General features: G+C 36.4%; 1 protein-coding gene across 1 annotated transcript; it reads left to right on the top strand.

Annotated features, from left to right (window-relative positions):
- The first annotated feature begins 227 nt into the window (after positions 1–227).
- LOC148154958 (uncharacterized) lies at positions 228–2,743 on the top strand. The gene has a single exon (XM_088013953.1). It carries the CDS (start codon positions 228–230, stop codon positions 2,349–2,351), a length of 2,124 nt encoding a protein of 707 aa, XP_087870079.1. The 3' UTR covers positions 2,352–2,743.
- Positions 2,744–16,884: the final 14,141 nt, after the last annotated feature.

The raw sequence follows: 16,884 nt of genomic DNA on the forward strand, positions 1-16,884 counted from the left end.
TATGCCATTTGCTGGTGGGATGATGTAACACCACCAGCAAAAGAAGAGTCTGTGATGTCACTAGTTAGGCAGTCTGTGTGATGTCATAAACTATACATATAGAACAGAATTCTGCATGTTTTTCATTGCTGTATCACTGACTAGTTCAGACATTAGCAAAGCTTTTTCAAAACGACCGTTCAGGTAATTTAGAAATCGATAGATTTTGGACAACGTATTGAGGGAAAATGTCTTATCAAAACCCGAGAAGCCACAATGGAATGATGGGACCCCAGGTGAGAAGGGGCATCCATCGAAATGTCCAAGGCGGGTTCCCTCCTGTGCACCCGAATGTTTTGCACGAGGAAATCCAAAGGATGGGCTCTCTTTTAGAAATGGAGAGAGCCCACAGGTTTGAAGACAATCAAAGACTGGCCCAGCTGGAAGCAGAGCTGGAAGAAACGAAACTCCAGTTAAAAAGGCAGAAAGCTCTTAAAGAAGTGTTTATCAACAAGGGCAAAGAGACAAAAAGGGAACTCGAGAGAATAGAGAAGCTTAGTGATCCAGCAGTTGTTAATGCTGCGATCCTCGCTTCCAAGGTGCACAATGATATGAAATATAAGAACAAGAAGATGCTCCAACAAGACTTTGTAGAATTAAAGATGGCCCACCTCCTCAGCCAAGAAGCATTTACATCAGAAATCCAGGCTGAGAAAGAAAAAAGCAAAACCCTTCAAGAAGAACTGGACAAACTCCAGACTTCCCACGAGGAGCTTTGCTCCAAGTATGAATCCGACGTTGCTCTGGTGAGGCAGGAGGCCGAGATGCAAAAGTTTTATGAAGAGAGGGTTAGTGAGGTACAAATGGTCCTTGAGAATCTAAGAGCTGAAAAGGACAATATGTTTCAAAAGATGTCAGAAGACATCACATTTCTGCAAAGTAGCGAAAAAAGTTTACAGGCAGAATTGCACCAGGTGAAACTTTCATATGAAGAACTCGGTCAGAAGTATGAAAGAGATGTTTCTGGTCTTAAAGTCCAAGTGGAAACATATGAGAAAGAGCTAGAGCATGAAAGAGAAGCCAGTTCAGATAGAGCAAAGAAAGACATCGAGGAAATCAACAAACTGAGAGAAGATCGAGACTACATCTATGAATCAATGACAAAAGAGTTCACGTTTCTGCAAATCAGTGAACACAATTTGCTGGTGGAGTTGGACCAGGTGAAACGTTCATATGAAGAACTCGATCAGAAATATGAAAGAGATGTTTCTGGTCTTAAAGCCCAAGTGGAAACACATGAGAAAGAGCTAGAGCGTGAAAGGAAAGCCAATTCAGATAGAGCAAAGAAAGACCTCAAGGAAATTAACAATCTGAGAGAAGATCGAGAATATATCTATGAATCAATGACAAAAGAGTTCACGTTTCTGCAAAGCAGCGAAAAAAGCTTACAGGCAGAATTGGACCAGGTGAAACGTTCATATGAAGAACTCTATCAGAAATATGAAAGAGATGTTTCTGGTCTTAAAGCCCAAGTGGAAACACATGAGAAAGAGCTAGAGCGTGAAAAAAAAGCCAGTTCAGATAGAGCAAAGAGAGATGACCTTGAGCAAATCTACAAACTGAGATATGAAGCAATGTCAAAAGAGGTCCAGACCCTGCATCAGAAATTCAAGAAGATCGCAAAAGATTTAAAATGTAATATGGGCCAATATGAAACAAGCCATTCTTCACTTCTACAGAAGGTGGAAAAGCTTCAGATAAAGATAATTCAGGAGACAAAAGAACACTTGAAGAACGTGGTGCTTCTCAAAAATATGAAAGCCATAAATGCCACCCTCCGAGAAAACACGGCAAAAGAGATAGAATTACTGCAAGAGAAGGAAAGGGATGCACAGACTGAGTTAGAGAAGATAAAAGATTTATACCAGGTGCTGCATTGTAGATATGAAACCGACATTGCTGCACTGAAACAAGAAGTAGAAAAATATCAGCAAGTAAGTTGTGAGAGAAATATTAATTTGGAAAAAGCAAATGACTATCTAGACCTTGCCAACTTTCTGACAGATGAGAAGGAAGATCTCGAACAAAAAACACCACAAGAGTTCATAGATTTTCAAGAGGAGGAGAAAGAGAGCCAACCTGACCACTTTGAAGTTTTACATCAAGAGGTTTCTTCTGAGGAGGATTTCTTAGAAGAAACCTCATCAATTTGTCCCCGGTATTTAGAAATGACAGACTTCGCTGCAGGATCCATCCAGGAGAATTTGGACAACATGGAGGATGATAAAAGGAAAAAGCCAAAGCTTTCAATTTGGAAAAGAATGCAAAACTCTATGCGTTTCAAGAAATCAAAAAAAGAAAGAAAAGAGTGAACTAAAATCAAGAACATCTAGCTTTAACCATCGTGCCATGCGACACTCCGTTATGAGGAAATTTAGAAAGGCCAGTTTTTTTCCTCCCATTAAAGAACTAAAAAAAAGATCCCTTCCTAACCCAATTCAAAAACACACTAAAACTTTAAGATGAATTTGAAATAGAAAAAAAAAGGGCAGCACGGAGATGCAGTGGCTAGCACTGCAGCTGCACAGAGAGGATGTGTCACATCTTTGCTGTGTGGAGTTTGCATGTTCTCCCCGTGCCTGCGTGGGTTTTCTCCAGGTGCTCTGGTTTCCCCCACATCCCCTAAAACATGTAGGTTAGGTCAATTGGTCAATGTAAATTGCCCCCTAAAGGAGTTTAAGAAACTGCAAGAATTGCTTCTTTACACACATGCACACATATAAACATGCACACACATACACATCCCTTCCATAGGCTGCCACCTTATCGTGGTGGAGGGGTTTGAGTGTCCCAGTGATCCTAGGAACTGTCAGGGGCTTCATGCCTCTGGTTGGGTCACCCAATGCAGACAGGTCCTAGGTGAGGAACCAGACCAAGTGCAGCCCAAAGACCCCTTATGATGAGTACCACCATTGGAAACAGTGTTCCCTCGGCCCTGGTGGGGCCCTGGTGACGCGGGTCACCAGGGCCCCACTCTGGAGCCAAGCCTTGAGGTGGGGCACGCTGGCAAGCGCCTGGTGGCCGGGCTTTAACCCACGGAGCCCAATCAGACTAAATAATACATATTTAGTTTACAAAATAAATTTAGCATTAAGCTAAATATTTAAGCTAAATATTTATTTAGCTTAATGCTAAATTCATTAAGTTAAATATTTATTTAGCTAAATATTAAGCTAAATATTTATTTAGCTTAATGCTAAATTTATTAAGCTAAAGCCAAGCTAATAAATTTAGCATTTAGCATTAAGCTAAATAAGTATTTAGCTTAATGCTAAACATTTAGCATAATTTATTAAGCTAAATATTTATTTAGCTTAATGCTAAATTTATTAAGCTAAATATGTATTTAGCTTAATGCTAAATTAAACTAAATAAATATTAATGAAATAATAATATTTAATTATTAAATTAAATATTTATTTTAATAAATAATATGTAATAATTAAATAATAATTAAATAATAATTTAATTAAATTATTTATATAAAAGCTAAATAAAATATTTAGCTTTTATTAAGCTAAATATTTATTTAGCTCAATAAATTTAGCATTAAGCTAAGCTTAATGCTAAATTTATTAAGCTAAAGCTAAGCTAATAAATTTAGCATTTAGCTAAATAAATATTTAGCTTAATACTAAATAAATATTTAGCTTAATGCTAAATTTATTAAGCTAAATATTAACTTAGCTTAATCATATATGTATCTTTTAAACTAAATATGTATTATTTAGCCTGATTGGGCTCCGTGGGTTAAAGCCCGGCCACCAGGCGCTCGCTGTGTACCATGATATTTAGCTTTCAAAGTTTGCTGTAAAGGTCCAGGGAAGCCCTTAAAAGTGTATTTTTGCATCGCCTCCCCTGGCAAACTGAAAGCTCTTCTGTTTCCTTCTCTATGGATAGAATCAATAACCAGACACTGATACTGGCGTATTAGATTTCCTCAGCTGGAAATCTCAGTCTGTTTATGCCGAGTTATAAACAGATTTTACTCATGTGGCAGTAGTTTGGATTTGAAAAAAATGCTGTGAATATTTAGAGAGAAAAACATTGCAGCAGGCAGAAATTTTCAGTGATTGTTGATGCCATAAACCACCAAAGTTAAGAGGGCAACATTCAAATTCATACAGAAAAGACTCTCACTTACCTTGATACAAAACAACAACAGCTCATCTCTCAGCTGTCAGCTACAGTGTTGAATATCATAGTTTACTAGTTGTGGAGATGTGTGTTGTAGTAAACCTGTTCAAAACAGTACAGCCAATGTGAGCCTTGCTTACCCTATACCTGTACGCAATTGTTTGAATTTATGCATTTTTCCAACACAATTAAACTAATATTTTTGATACGTAAAGTTCAACATCACAGTCCAGATCAGTTGTTATTTTTTGTCAATGTTTTTCTGCATCACAATAACATTAATCATGTAAAAGAAAACAATTAAAGACATACTACTAATTATGTGTAATCAATTCATTAATTGAATTGTGTCATCAAAAACATACCTGTGGTGTTACTTTGATTCTTTCATGCATGTTTGGGAAGTCTTTGAATCTCCCATGGCAACCATTCAGCTATGCAAAACACCTGGGTGGATTGAGCGGTGCGCTCGAAGACGAAGCTCCGCCTCTGAGCTGGAGTTTCCAAGCTTCTGAGCTTCCACCTCACAGAGTAGCCCTCTCACATGACTCCCCCACTCAGTTCCTTCAGACTAGCCACCAGCAATTAGCAAACATCTGGTGGAACCCTGCATTAGCTGAACTCATTATACAAGCTAATTCTAAGTGCAAAACTGGTAAAAACATTGTTAATGGGTTAAGAAAGGATTGATGTTGTAATGACTTCCTGAAGTTTCAGAAAGAGCAGGAAATTTTAAAGAGATAGAGGCCCAATATCGAGGTGTTAAATCACAAAGTTTAAAGTCATCTTTTAAGTCATTTTTGATATGTATAGCTTTTTTATAACAACTGAAGGTAGCTACAAGATTGTACTTTTAAATAATACTATGTGGCTGGTGAACATAATACAGCCCATTTAAAAAGAGTATAAAATGTACATATTTGTGCATAAAAATCAAACTCCACAAAGTAAAGAAAATCAACATAACAGGAATGTTATTTTAAATTAGAAAAAGCATAAAGAAAAGGGGAAAACATCCAGTAAAGGTCTTGTGGTCAGGAATCAAACCCAGGAAGGCTGCGTTGAGGACCACATGTGGTGTGTCCACTCCACCACTATAACTGCTACAACAAGCTTAGTAGATGGGAATAATCTAGAACTAGATTATTAGAACTATCAAACCATTCAATCTAACAATGTGTCTGACAAATAAACATGTAGCTACCCTGTTTTCACAGGTATTTTACCTTATATGAGTTGATTTGAAAATCCTGGCCAATTTAGTTGAATTGAATTTTTGGAACAACAAGAGAGAAGAAAGCACTCTCGCCGTATTTTGGTGGTTAATGACGTCCCTCAGGTATCTGCTGAGGTTGTAGAGATGATTTGCTCCAATTCATTGTCACAGTTGGTGCTTTTATTACCCTGAATTGCACTCCTGTTGCAAGATCATTTATTCATTGGTGGTCATATTGTTTTAGCTCAACATCATAGGTTCCAAATAACATGAACACTGAACATTTCACATATTTAAACATACAATCAATACTTCAGAATTTGTAGCTGTAGGCTTATAAAATAATACGATTGATTTGCTTTGCTTTCTGATCCGTTTCCCCACAACATTGTAAAGACAACCCTGACCTTAAAGCTGCTATAATATAGTTCTTTAGCATCAGTAAGTGACTCCCTGGGGCCAATTTGGCAGACACTCAGACTTGATGTAACATTTTAAGTCATTGTGCTTTGTTTTAGTATATATTTACTCATCATTCACCATGCTGGAATTCTGGCACCTTACAAAGCTCTTTGATTTTTCAACAGCTTTGTGTTTGTGTTGAAAATTGAGCTTCGACAAAATAGTTGTCTTTGCTAAGAAGAACCTTGTGGGCAAGCCTGAGTAATTAATCAAACTCTATTTGCTGAAAATGTTTGCTTTGAAGTGATCTTGTGTGTTCACCAAAGATAAATTATCAATAAATGCAGAACCCCACAAAGTACGGCCAAAATTTTGTTTAATCCCAAGTTCTCTCCAAGTGAAACAACTTTCCACTGTGTGCCAATTCTGAATCAAGTAAATGTGGAAAAAAAGTTCACTTAAGGTTATGTTTACAGAACATCAATTATCCACAATTAGTGACTCTCTTGGAAAGTCATAATGCAGCCAATGTACAATGAGAAACTATATTAACTGGTATGTTTTTTGGTACAAATGAGACTTCCTCTACAAGATTTTACAAGGTTGGAACAAACAGAGGGAGAGAAAAGGATCTCTCCTAATTCCTTTTTGTTCAATCTCTCTAGATTTTAAAGGGGTGTGTTTTATGCTCTTTCTTTTTCATGCATAAGTTTGGGTATTGAGATGGTTAAAGAACAAGGCTGATCTATATCTGGTGAATGTGTTGATTTGGCTATTTGTTTTATACTTTATTCTCAATAGTGGCCATAAGGAGCTTTTCTATTCATAATTAAGGTCCATTTGTTTTGGTGTTTTCTGAGCCAAAAAGCCCAAACCCACTCCATCCATTCAAGATATTGCTGGTGTTACCATAACACCAGCAATAGGAAAACTTAGAAAGTGTTGTTTGTATCACAAACAACACTTTCTGGCTCATTCTGGGAAATTACAAGGTGTTCCCAGGCTAGAAAAAAACCTTATTAGTTCCAGTGGGTTCTTGGTCTGCTTCAGGGCCATGTCTCTTTGGGTCTGCATAAGAAACCCTCAAACAGAAACATCCTGATCCAGTTAGAATAGTTCAGTCAACAAACTCTTTAACTAGGCTGGAAACATTCAACTAATCTACTAAGTAAAGGAAAAGAACAATGAGAAATCTAATAATAAACTCACAAAAATAAAGAACAATAATAGTAAAAAAGGTACAGGTTAATAAATTAGAGATAAAGCTGAGGGGGAAAAAGGTGCTGGGAGGTATCCTAACTATCATTCCACAATGCATAGACGAAGGGAAAAGAACATTTACCATCTTAAGAACCATGTGAAGTGCTACTTACTTATAAAATGTTAGAAGGCAGAGTTTAAGAAAAATAAACCTGTGATTTTTTTCAATTTATTAGAACGGAAAAATGTTTTGATAGTTTTTTTTTTCTTCTTTCTTTTGCTTGGACAGTTTTTGAGTGTTATTCTCATGACAGTATAAAAAGACACCATCGCTGAACAAAAAGTACTTCACAACTCCACACTTTCTATACATTTTTACATCAAAGGAGATTCAACCACACAAGCTAACAACAGTCTGAACTGCTTCAGATCTACTACTTTCACTGACAACAAAGTGTCGCATAGAAAAACGGTGCATCAAATAGCTGGGGTGATAAAATAGTTGTACTCTAAAGACTATATAACAGCTTTGCTTAAAGTGAGAATATTTTTGTAATAAAACAACCCAAAATCAAGAGCCTGTGGGTATGAGGAGACAGATGTTAGTGTGTTATATCCATTCATCCCTCATACCTTGAAAGCTAAACATAACAAAATTGAGTGAAAGGCAAACACTGAGCCAAGGTCAAATTCCTACATCAGGGCCAAAGAGCACATTTTCTTAACACCTGGAGAGATTCAGTGAAAAACAGCAAGTTCAGATAATGTTTAGGAGTCCATCATCCTTAAGTAAGCCAGCAGACCTGCTAATGGGTTTTTGTTTGACTTGCTTTACCTTAATGTAAATCCTACTTTAAGACAGTCCTAGCCCAGTTGAGAAGTTTTGTAAAGAGAAGGTATTTTTCTGATTATAATGATTTATGATATTGAATGTGTGCAAAATGATTTCTTTTCCTAACATTTTTTTCAACGTAAATAAGTTGATTGCATCATTTATTTCTGTAAATGTGCCCATTAGCAAACCGATCCAAAGCTACCCCGGGTTATCAGGGTTGTGTGTTAAGCCCAACTATCATCACCACCCAAACTTAACAAGGAAATTGTACATTTTTTACCAAAACATGAGGAAGCAAAAAAAGCAAAAACCTTACCTTGAATGGTGTAATCTCTGAACAGTAACCAGTTTTCTTTTAGGCATTTTGAGAAAAAAAGAAAAGAAAAATTGGTGTATGTTTGGAACCTAATATGGTCTTTTTAAGAAAAAAAAATGTCCTGGTTTAAAATGGCCTGTAGAAACGAAGCAGGTTGAATGTAGTAAGACAGATTCAGAGGGCAAAGTTCTGGGGAAAAGCAAGATTAAAGTCATTTTTACTCTTACGACTTAACATGTAAAAATTCAAACTTCCCATTATGAAATAATAAAGTTAAAGCACAAATCTATGTCTGAGATTTTTTTGTTTGGATTAGATTAGATTAGACAGTAGTCTCTCTAAACTCACCAATTCACAGTTGTGCCTTAAACCGAAGTGTGGAGATGTGAGGTCACTCTCACCTGCTTCTCCTGAGTGTTGGCAGCAGAACTGATTACTCTGCAGGTCAGAAGTTAATTGTTTATACGACTCAAACACTGGCGGGGAATATCGCATATGCTTCACTGGGAGAGGAATAAAAACCTTGACAAGGGATTAACTTCATAGGTTAAAGATAGAAAATATGGAGAATAATTTCAGCCTTTTGTTGTTTTTTCCTGCAGGGATTAAACCACAGTAATGGGGACAGAAAGCTGCATACTTTCCTTTTCCCCTCTGTTAGCTCAGAAATATGCCTAAAGGTTACATGCAGTGCCTTGCAGAAGTATTTATACATCTTGACCTTTATTCCACATTTTGTCATGTAACAATTACAAACTTTTTTTCATTTTCTTGGGACGTTTTGTGAAATGCAGAAGTGTGAAGTGGAATAAAAAGAAATGGATTTTCAGACTAATACAGTCTATATACTTCAAATAAAGACATTCTCTGAAGTTAAATCAGACCAAACTTACCAAAGCTTTTTCTAACACATTTAAAATCACTTAAAATATTTCTTTTTGATAAAAACAAAAACACTATAATGAGGGAACATGTTTGAAATGTATCTATGAATGTCTTCAAAATCAGAACAATGTATACATTATACATTTCCTCATTATTTGGTGGCATCAATTTTTAACTGCTTGACTTGGATCAAATGTTTTTGCTTTCCTTCCATGAGCTTCTCATAGTAGTTTTCAATAATTCTGACAGAACTGGTGTAACTGGGTCAGGTTTGTAGTCCACACCAGAACATTAACTTTGTTATTTTTAAACCACTTTGTAACGGCTATGGCTTCATGCTTTAGGTCACTGTCCATTTGGAAGACCCATTTGTGCCCAAGCTTTGACTTCCTGTCTTCAGATGTTACTTTTCTTTTTCCACCTGGTGTTCTTTCCTCATAATGCCACCTATTTTATGAATTGCCCCGTTGCTCTTGCTGATTCTATGAGACAAAATGTGAAAAGGCTCCAAGAGTGAGATTGCTTTTGTAAGGCACTCCATGGATACAACATGTACTCAAGTATATTGTAAGGTAATTTTATATCACATTTTCAGCAACAAAGCAATTCAGAGTCATGCAAAAGAATTCATACACCTCAACCCTTTTCACATTTTGTGATGTGTGACATGTGTTGCAAGAGTCTATGTAGTGGAAATCAACAAGAACTGATAAACGCCACAAGTACTCTGTGTACAGTTTAGTGTTTCTCTCGACTGTATGATTAATGTTGAAAGCAAATGCAAATATTGAATTCTCTGCATAGGCTCACCTGGATGCTTTATGTCTCCGTTTCATTAAATATCCATGATAACCCTACGGCTCAGTTTTGCTAACTTCACCTTTCACAGCTGCCTTCTTGTTTGTGCTGATGGCAGCAGCTTTGAGGCTAGCCTGCTGGTGGTTCACACTGATACTCAATTAGCCCTGGAACAGCAGCGGCCCCATTGAGCTAATGATTCACAAAAAAAAAGAAACACCACCCCACTCATTCACTCTCTCCCCTTTCTTTATTTTCATCTCTCTCCTCTCTTCACTGCAAGACATTTCTTCTCCTTGCTTAAGCTAATTTTTTCTTCAAATTACATGTCTTAAAAAGCGCCATCCCAGGATCATTACTGTCAGCATGAGATTGAAGACATGACGGTTTCAAAGCATGTAGATTTCTCTGGGCAGGCAGCAACATTTTTAGTCGATGTCATTATAAATGAACTCAGGCTTGTGTGCAGTGTGTGTGAGAAGAAAATGGAAACCATGGGAGGAACAACAGGATTGATCTAAAAGACTCACCTCATTGATTTCTTTCTCTTTTTTTCCTTCCACCTATTTATTTTCTTGTTCCATGTATCAACAGATATGCTTACATTAGTAATGGCCTTTTTACACAGACAGGAGGTGCTGTTGACAAACTGGTTATGAACATTGATAGCATGTATTCCATGCTGGCAGCTTTGTGTTGAGTTTCTGCATCTATCTTACTTGCCTAATTCTATCTATCAAAGCTCTTGCAGAAAATAGTCTCTTCTTGGCTAAAACATTTTAATAACATGAGTATATGTAGTGGAAATCAACAAGAACATTTCTGAAACAAAATTTGGCTTCAATAAGCAATTAAATTGCAATAAATTTTAGTGGGTTTGTTCCAGTGATGAGTCTCGTGGTAACCATGGTGAATTTGGTGTTCAATTTGGATGGGTGATTTTATTCATACATCCATGTATCATCAATGTTTCCATGCTTTACGTTCTCCACCTCCAGACGTTGGAGGTGTTGAAAGTTAACCTTAGAAGGACGAGTGGCATTACAGGGAACCATACTGTGCTTTTTTGCATGAATAAAGAAAAAAGGGTAAACTGTCTCTAATGTTTTGATCTAATAGATTTGGAAAATCAACAACAATCCTTTCCACTTTCTGCATGCTTCCGTTGGGCATAAACGGAAGCATGAGAAAGAGTATGAATCTCCATTGTTATGCAGATGACACCTTGCTATATTTGTCTATGAAGCCAGGTGAAACAAATGAGCTTATTTAATTACATGCATGCCTCAAAGACAGAAAGTCTTGGGGCCAGATGCATACATTCTGCAGTTTCGTAATAAGCACGAAGGTAAAATGTGCATACTCATTCTTTTTTTTTTTTTTTTTCAGATTTTTAGCATGCATTTGCTATAATTAGCTGTGCATGGCTGACCGACACCTGCGCTATACTCTGATCTTTAGCATCAATAGGTGTTAAATCTTCTCCAGTTAATTATCTATATAAAGATGGACCACAAACAAGAGCACAAATTAAGTATCTCCAATCATATGTGAAAGGAGATGCTAAAGCAATTTACATGATGTTATAGTAATTTACATAATGAATGATACAATGTGTTTTTAGCATTTATGCATGTAAATTTATTCTGGTAAAAACTTAAATGAATTTGAAAAGAAGCATATTTCATTTTAAAGGTTCCTTCAGATATAAAGTGATGCAAAAAATCAACTGTCATAACCAATAGGACTCCCATTGTGTCTTAAAAAGGTTTAAAGATGTACTTTTTGGCTCCACCTGTCACTGGACATGATGCAAAATGAAAACAGGATGTATGCATGTGATCACATAACTGCACATGTAACAGCATTATTTAAGATTCAACAAATGCTTTCTACACCACTGCCAACTGAAAAGGGACCGAGCCAGTTTAGTATTTAATGTATGTTTGCATTTCAAGCAGCAAATCTGAAACATTTAAGCCACTTCCAGGCTTTGATACAGTAAGTGAAGCTTAATAAACCAAGCACTCCAATAATGTGATGTTGTTTCTGAAATTATTGAAAACCGCTAAACGAATGGTTTCTTCCAGGTTACAGCAAACCCTTTTGGTAATGTCTGGATTTATTGGCTCATTTTCTTGTCTACTTGCCTGGAGAATCTTTGAGTGGTACTTAATTTTTTTACATTTTGATCATGCACTTCTCTAACAGCATAAAATCAATTATGTTTAGCACATTTTCAGAGTGAAAGATTTGGTCTGACTGACAGGAATGCAGAGTGCCATTAAATATTGCTCTAATTTCATGAGTACCAAAAATTCTTGCTAATTTATCATCAATGAAGGCCTTCACTGATTCTAAAAAGCCTCTAAAACTAAATTAAAATGAGCCCCCTCAGCAGATATTAAGCACTGAGAAGTGACTGATGTTCATCACAGTGCAGTGAGAGAAGCGGCCGTTTTTCCCCTCCATTTCTGTCACTTCAGGTTTCTAATAAACTTGCCTCATTAATTCAAATGATACGACACAACAGAACCTTGTTGTGGCAATCAGAAAGTTAGTTAATCCGACCAATTAGCTTCCAAGTGGCCATGGACTGATCACTGTCTTTCAAAGGGCTTCTGATGCCCTCCATTTGCACGGTAAACAATAAATGAAGACAAAGCCACTGAGCCATTTTATGAGGCAAACAAAGAACGAGAGGAGAAGCTGAATGTTGATTTCCTCTCACCAAGGCAGAAGCAGGAAGTTAGCTAATTTCCCATAAACAAAATAACTGCATTTATGTTTATACATGTTTAGATCTTTGGTCTTGATTCATAGTTAAGTGTTTAAATCCAATCTCAAAATGTATTTGCATTACAACTCTGTTTGATTGAAATGAATCCTACAGTTAAGATACCTTCTCTAGATATCCATTTTTGCAGAGCAAAACTGGTGCGGCGCATGAAGGCAACCTGCTTCTTCATATTATGCTTGAAATGCCAAGAATGACAAAAAAGATATTGGGATTTTTACGTAGAAGCTCATTCATGCAAAGGACGTTAAATGTGTGTGCACAGGCCATAATAACAGCAGATTTTGTGGTATAAAAAAAATATAAAAAAAATTGAGTAAAGCTTTGAAAAATTGTAATTTATCATGTGTACAGTTCAGCTCTGAAACAAGATAGCGGTAAAAATAGATAAAAAAAAAATAATTAGGCTGTAACAACAAATAAGTTAACACTAACTTAAAGCAATACTTCCATATATCTTTACATGTTTCATCAACCAGCGTCCCCTTATGATCACCTGGAGAAATAGGAGAAATAATATCGCTCTTTCTAATTTTCATCAAAACTTTTGCTACAGCATTTTGGATTGACTGAAGGCTTTTAACTGCAGTTTATTGACTTCATGACAGTAAAAAAGTTGAAGAAGCAAATGCATTGACAAGTTTTCCAGCCACTCCCAGACAGGATATGTCTAATTTTGGGAATATTCCAGAGGTGAAAGGAGGGAATTCTAGAAACCTAGGTTGTGAATAAATCCTAGATTTATTTACTTAAAATCAGCTCTGTCATAAACACATTTCAAATACATTTTCAGTAAAACACAGGTAATCACATGTATTATTTTACATATCCTAACAAAGCTAGACACAAGAAGTGTCCAAAATGTAGTTTTGACAGCTGATTATATCGAGTATGTTAGACTTTATGTAGTTTTGAGTGAAGAAGCCACTATTACTGCAGCCTCTTCAGTAGATTAAAAACTTGGAAAGCAAAAACTCATCAGGGTCTTAAACTGACTGTCCTCTGAGTCCCATCTAAGCGGTATTCAACCACAGTTGTTTTTCTTCAACAGACTAAAGTCTCAACACAAACAGCCATAGCTGCATAAGGACACCTTGTGGTGACAGAGTGGAAATACACTTTAATCAAATAACACAAGTCAATGCTGGAAAACCACATCTCCAACCTAATGTTGGTGCAGAACATTACAGAGATTAGTTTTAAAAGCTTAAATGTTTGATTAGAAATTACAAATGTCTAGAAAAGGAAATGTATGCTGTAGTTTTATTTATTTACTGCTACTGACTGGAGGGAAAAGTGGGGAGAGGAAAACATGGATGCATTTCACAACAGAGTAAATATTCTGCACTTAGTAATTGCTGCTAAGAGTGAGCAAATACGTTATTTTTTTTATTCTATCTATTTTGCAATATATTTTCTACTGCAGCACAGTAGAAGGTTAACTTTTGTACCAGTTTCTCATTATTGCTGTTTTCAAGCCTCCAGTTAAATTCTAGTAGGTTTTTTATGTTTTACTGTACCTCAGCTCAGGAGTTTATAGATCAAACAACCAGAGGGCAGGACTGAGCATGTGGTTTTAATGAAAATTTAACATTTTTTCTAAACAAAAAACAAAACAAGTTTGATCATCAAAGGTCAATTAGGTTCCCCCATATTGACAAAATCAAATAAAAATGGTGCAAATTGGTTGTGTAATTATTGTCCTGCAAAATATTCGAAAGACATTAAAGTGTGACGGAAAAATCTAAAGTTGTGATGAGCCTAATGTTTGTCTCCACCACTGGGGGAGCTGGAGGTTGTTTGACCTTTGGATGGCCTTTATACTTTAATATTTTTAAACTTAGGCTGGCACAAACAAAGGTTTTAGCAGTACAAATACAGCACTAACCTTTGATGCTGGTTTTGTTTGAGGTCGGTAAAGTGAGACGGCCTGACCTTTGGCGACCTGTCCTTATAATATCCTCAAACTTTTATAATTATTAATAAATGTATATATCTACATCTTTATTAAAACAAGTAACACAAATTGTATCTAATCATACAAGCAGAGTCTACTTTGAAAAAGAAAGCATGGTTCCAACAACTCAGGGTTGTGACAACTGCTAATTTAAAGGTCTAATGCAAACATTCAGGTTCCTACAGTGAAGCTCGGGAACACTCACCTGTTAGCAGGATTGATCTTAATTTATAGCAGAAATGCTTCTCAGTCTTTCTACAAGATTCCTCCAGATCAGAAATAGTTTTTTCATCTGCATTGTTCTTTTGTATCCTTTGCCAAATATTGAGCTCATTCTGTGATTGAAGGTAAGCTGTTCTGAATTTAAACATGTTTTTTTAATCACACTCCTGAATAGAAGATATATTTTCAATTGTCTTAGCAATTGTTTGTTATTTAACTGAATCAGTTTTCTCACTGTGCAGATATATTATTGTGTCTGCCACCAGGTAGGATGCAGACAGGGTCTGACTCTTGGTGTTATTTGGAATATGTTTTTATTTCCTAAAGTTTTTGGGCTTCTCATTTTGTCAAACTACTGTATCTTTTCACACAACAACATGTTGAGTTAATTTCAATCTCAACACTAACATTAAATGCCCTATTTTTTAAAAATTAAAATGCTCCACCACCAGGTGTTGTGCCACTGGCACGTCCTCTTTAATGCATCACACCAGTCAGCTGGAATAATTACACAACATAAAGACAAACAAGCACGCCATGAAGGGGATTCATTGCTTCACTTAGTATGCCTGTTTTAATTCAGCCAGCGCAATTTGGACTCATACTATATAAACACATCCTTTCAAAATGTGCATAGGACAATAAAACGATAAGAAAAGCATTTTGTGCAGATAGTGTGAATTGACTGGTTGACCAGTTTGGGATTTCAATTAATTTTCACTTGTCCTAAAAAATAAAAAAATATTTCAAACTAAACATTTGCTAAATCTTCCCTGATGGTTTAGTTATGAGACTAGAATTAGTTTACTTGCTGTTAAATACTTAATCAAAAAATACACACATATACTAATAAAAATTGCACAGGTCTCTCATAAACAGGTTTATTTATTCAAATCTGCAGTGCATAGAAAGTTGTACGTCTAGAATAAGCAACGTCAAAAGAGAAGATATCCATCTACAAGATCCGATAAATAAAATGAAAGTGCAGTAGCCATTAGGCCTGCAGGTTCCCACAAATTCCCGATAATGCCTGAGACGCTCCTGGAGATTATTCAGGGCTCCAAATTGGATTAGCAAAGATGCTTCTGTTGGCAATTAGTCAATGGGAGTAGATGAGCCGAAGGAAGCACAAAGCTATTAATTAATGCTGAGGGGGAGACGGGGCCACTCATTTAATGCAGTAGCAATGAACCACTGTAAGAGAAAAGATGTCAAGCAAAGAAGCTCATCAGAGGAAAATCCAGGAGAAAGGAAGGAAATCAATACCACCCTCAGCTTCTCTTTTTGTACTGTCAATAGCAGATGTGAACAGAAGTTTTCCTGCAGGCGGGTTTCAAGAAACTCTAACAGAAAGTTTGAAAGTTGGAAAGCTGACACATCTTTCTCACATACGCCAGTTTTATTAGAAAATGTTTTTGAGAACTTTGTAGCCTGTAGAAAAGCTGTTGTTGTGCTGTTAGAGCAAACAACAGGCAAAAAAGCGATCTTTTTGGTTCACACATCAATCTTCCAGGGTTTCTCAAGGTCAATCGTTAGTGAGATGTTTTGAATGAATATTTATTAGAAATATGGTTTAATATGCTCCAGCATGACTACACAGTAAATTAGTAGGTGTTTTTAATGGGGGAAAGTCAAGTAATGCAAATATCCACACTCCCAGCCAAAGCAGCTGTTAAAACAGGAACCCAGAGCTGTTTTTAAACGATTGCTGAGTCTGACACATTCATCGAAAGTCTGACTAATGCTGCTATGTTTAACATGAGAGTAGCATTGAGTCCAGCAGAGCTCTGGCTGAGAACATTCAGAACAGGCCCTACCCTATTAGCAGCCATGAGTCATTGTCATAACGCTGTTATTAGTATACTTTTTTAGGAGCATAAGCACAAATGATTGCTTTGCTAGTATTTTGAACCCCACTCTCCCTAGGTAAGAAGTGTTTTTACCAATGTATTTAAACTTAAATGTCCACCTGTGTGTAATTTAACCTTTGTATGAAGGACTCACATTTATCAGGCAACATCTGTGACCAATCAGCATCAAGAGGACCGAGAAGCATGTTGGGAAGGTCAGAGATGAAGCC

This window comes from Poecilia mexicana, unplaced genomic scaffold (genome assembly GCF_051168715.1).
Source record: "Poecilia mexicana isolate PSO_F unplaced genomic scaffold, ASM5116871v1 scaffold_16, whole genome shotgun sequence".
Taxonomy (NCBI): domain Eukaryota; kingdom Metazoa; phylum Chordata; class Actinopteri; order Cyprinodontiformes; family Poeciliidae; genus Poecilia; species Poecilia mexicana.

Excerpts from the sequence above, each read along its gene's own strand:
- LOC148154958 (XM_088013953.1), top strand. The coding sequence starts at position 228 with ATGTCTTATCAAAACCCGAGAAGCCACAATGGAATGATGGGACCCCAG.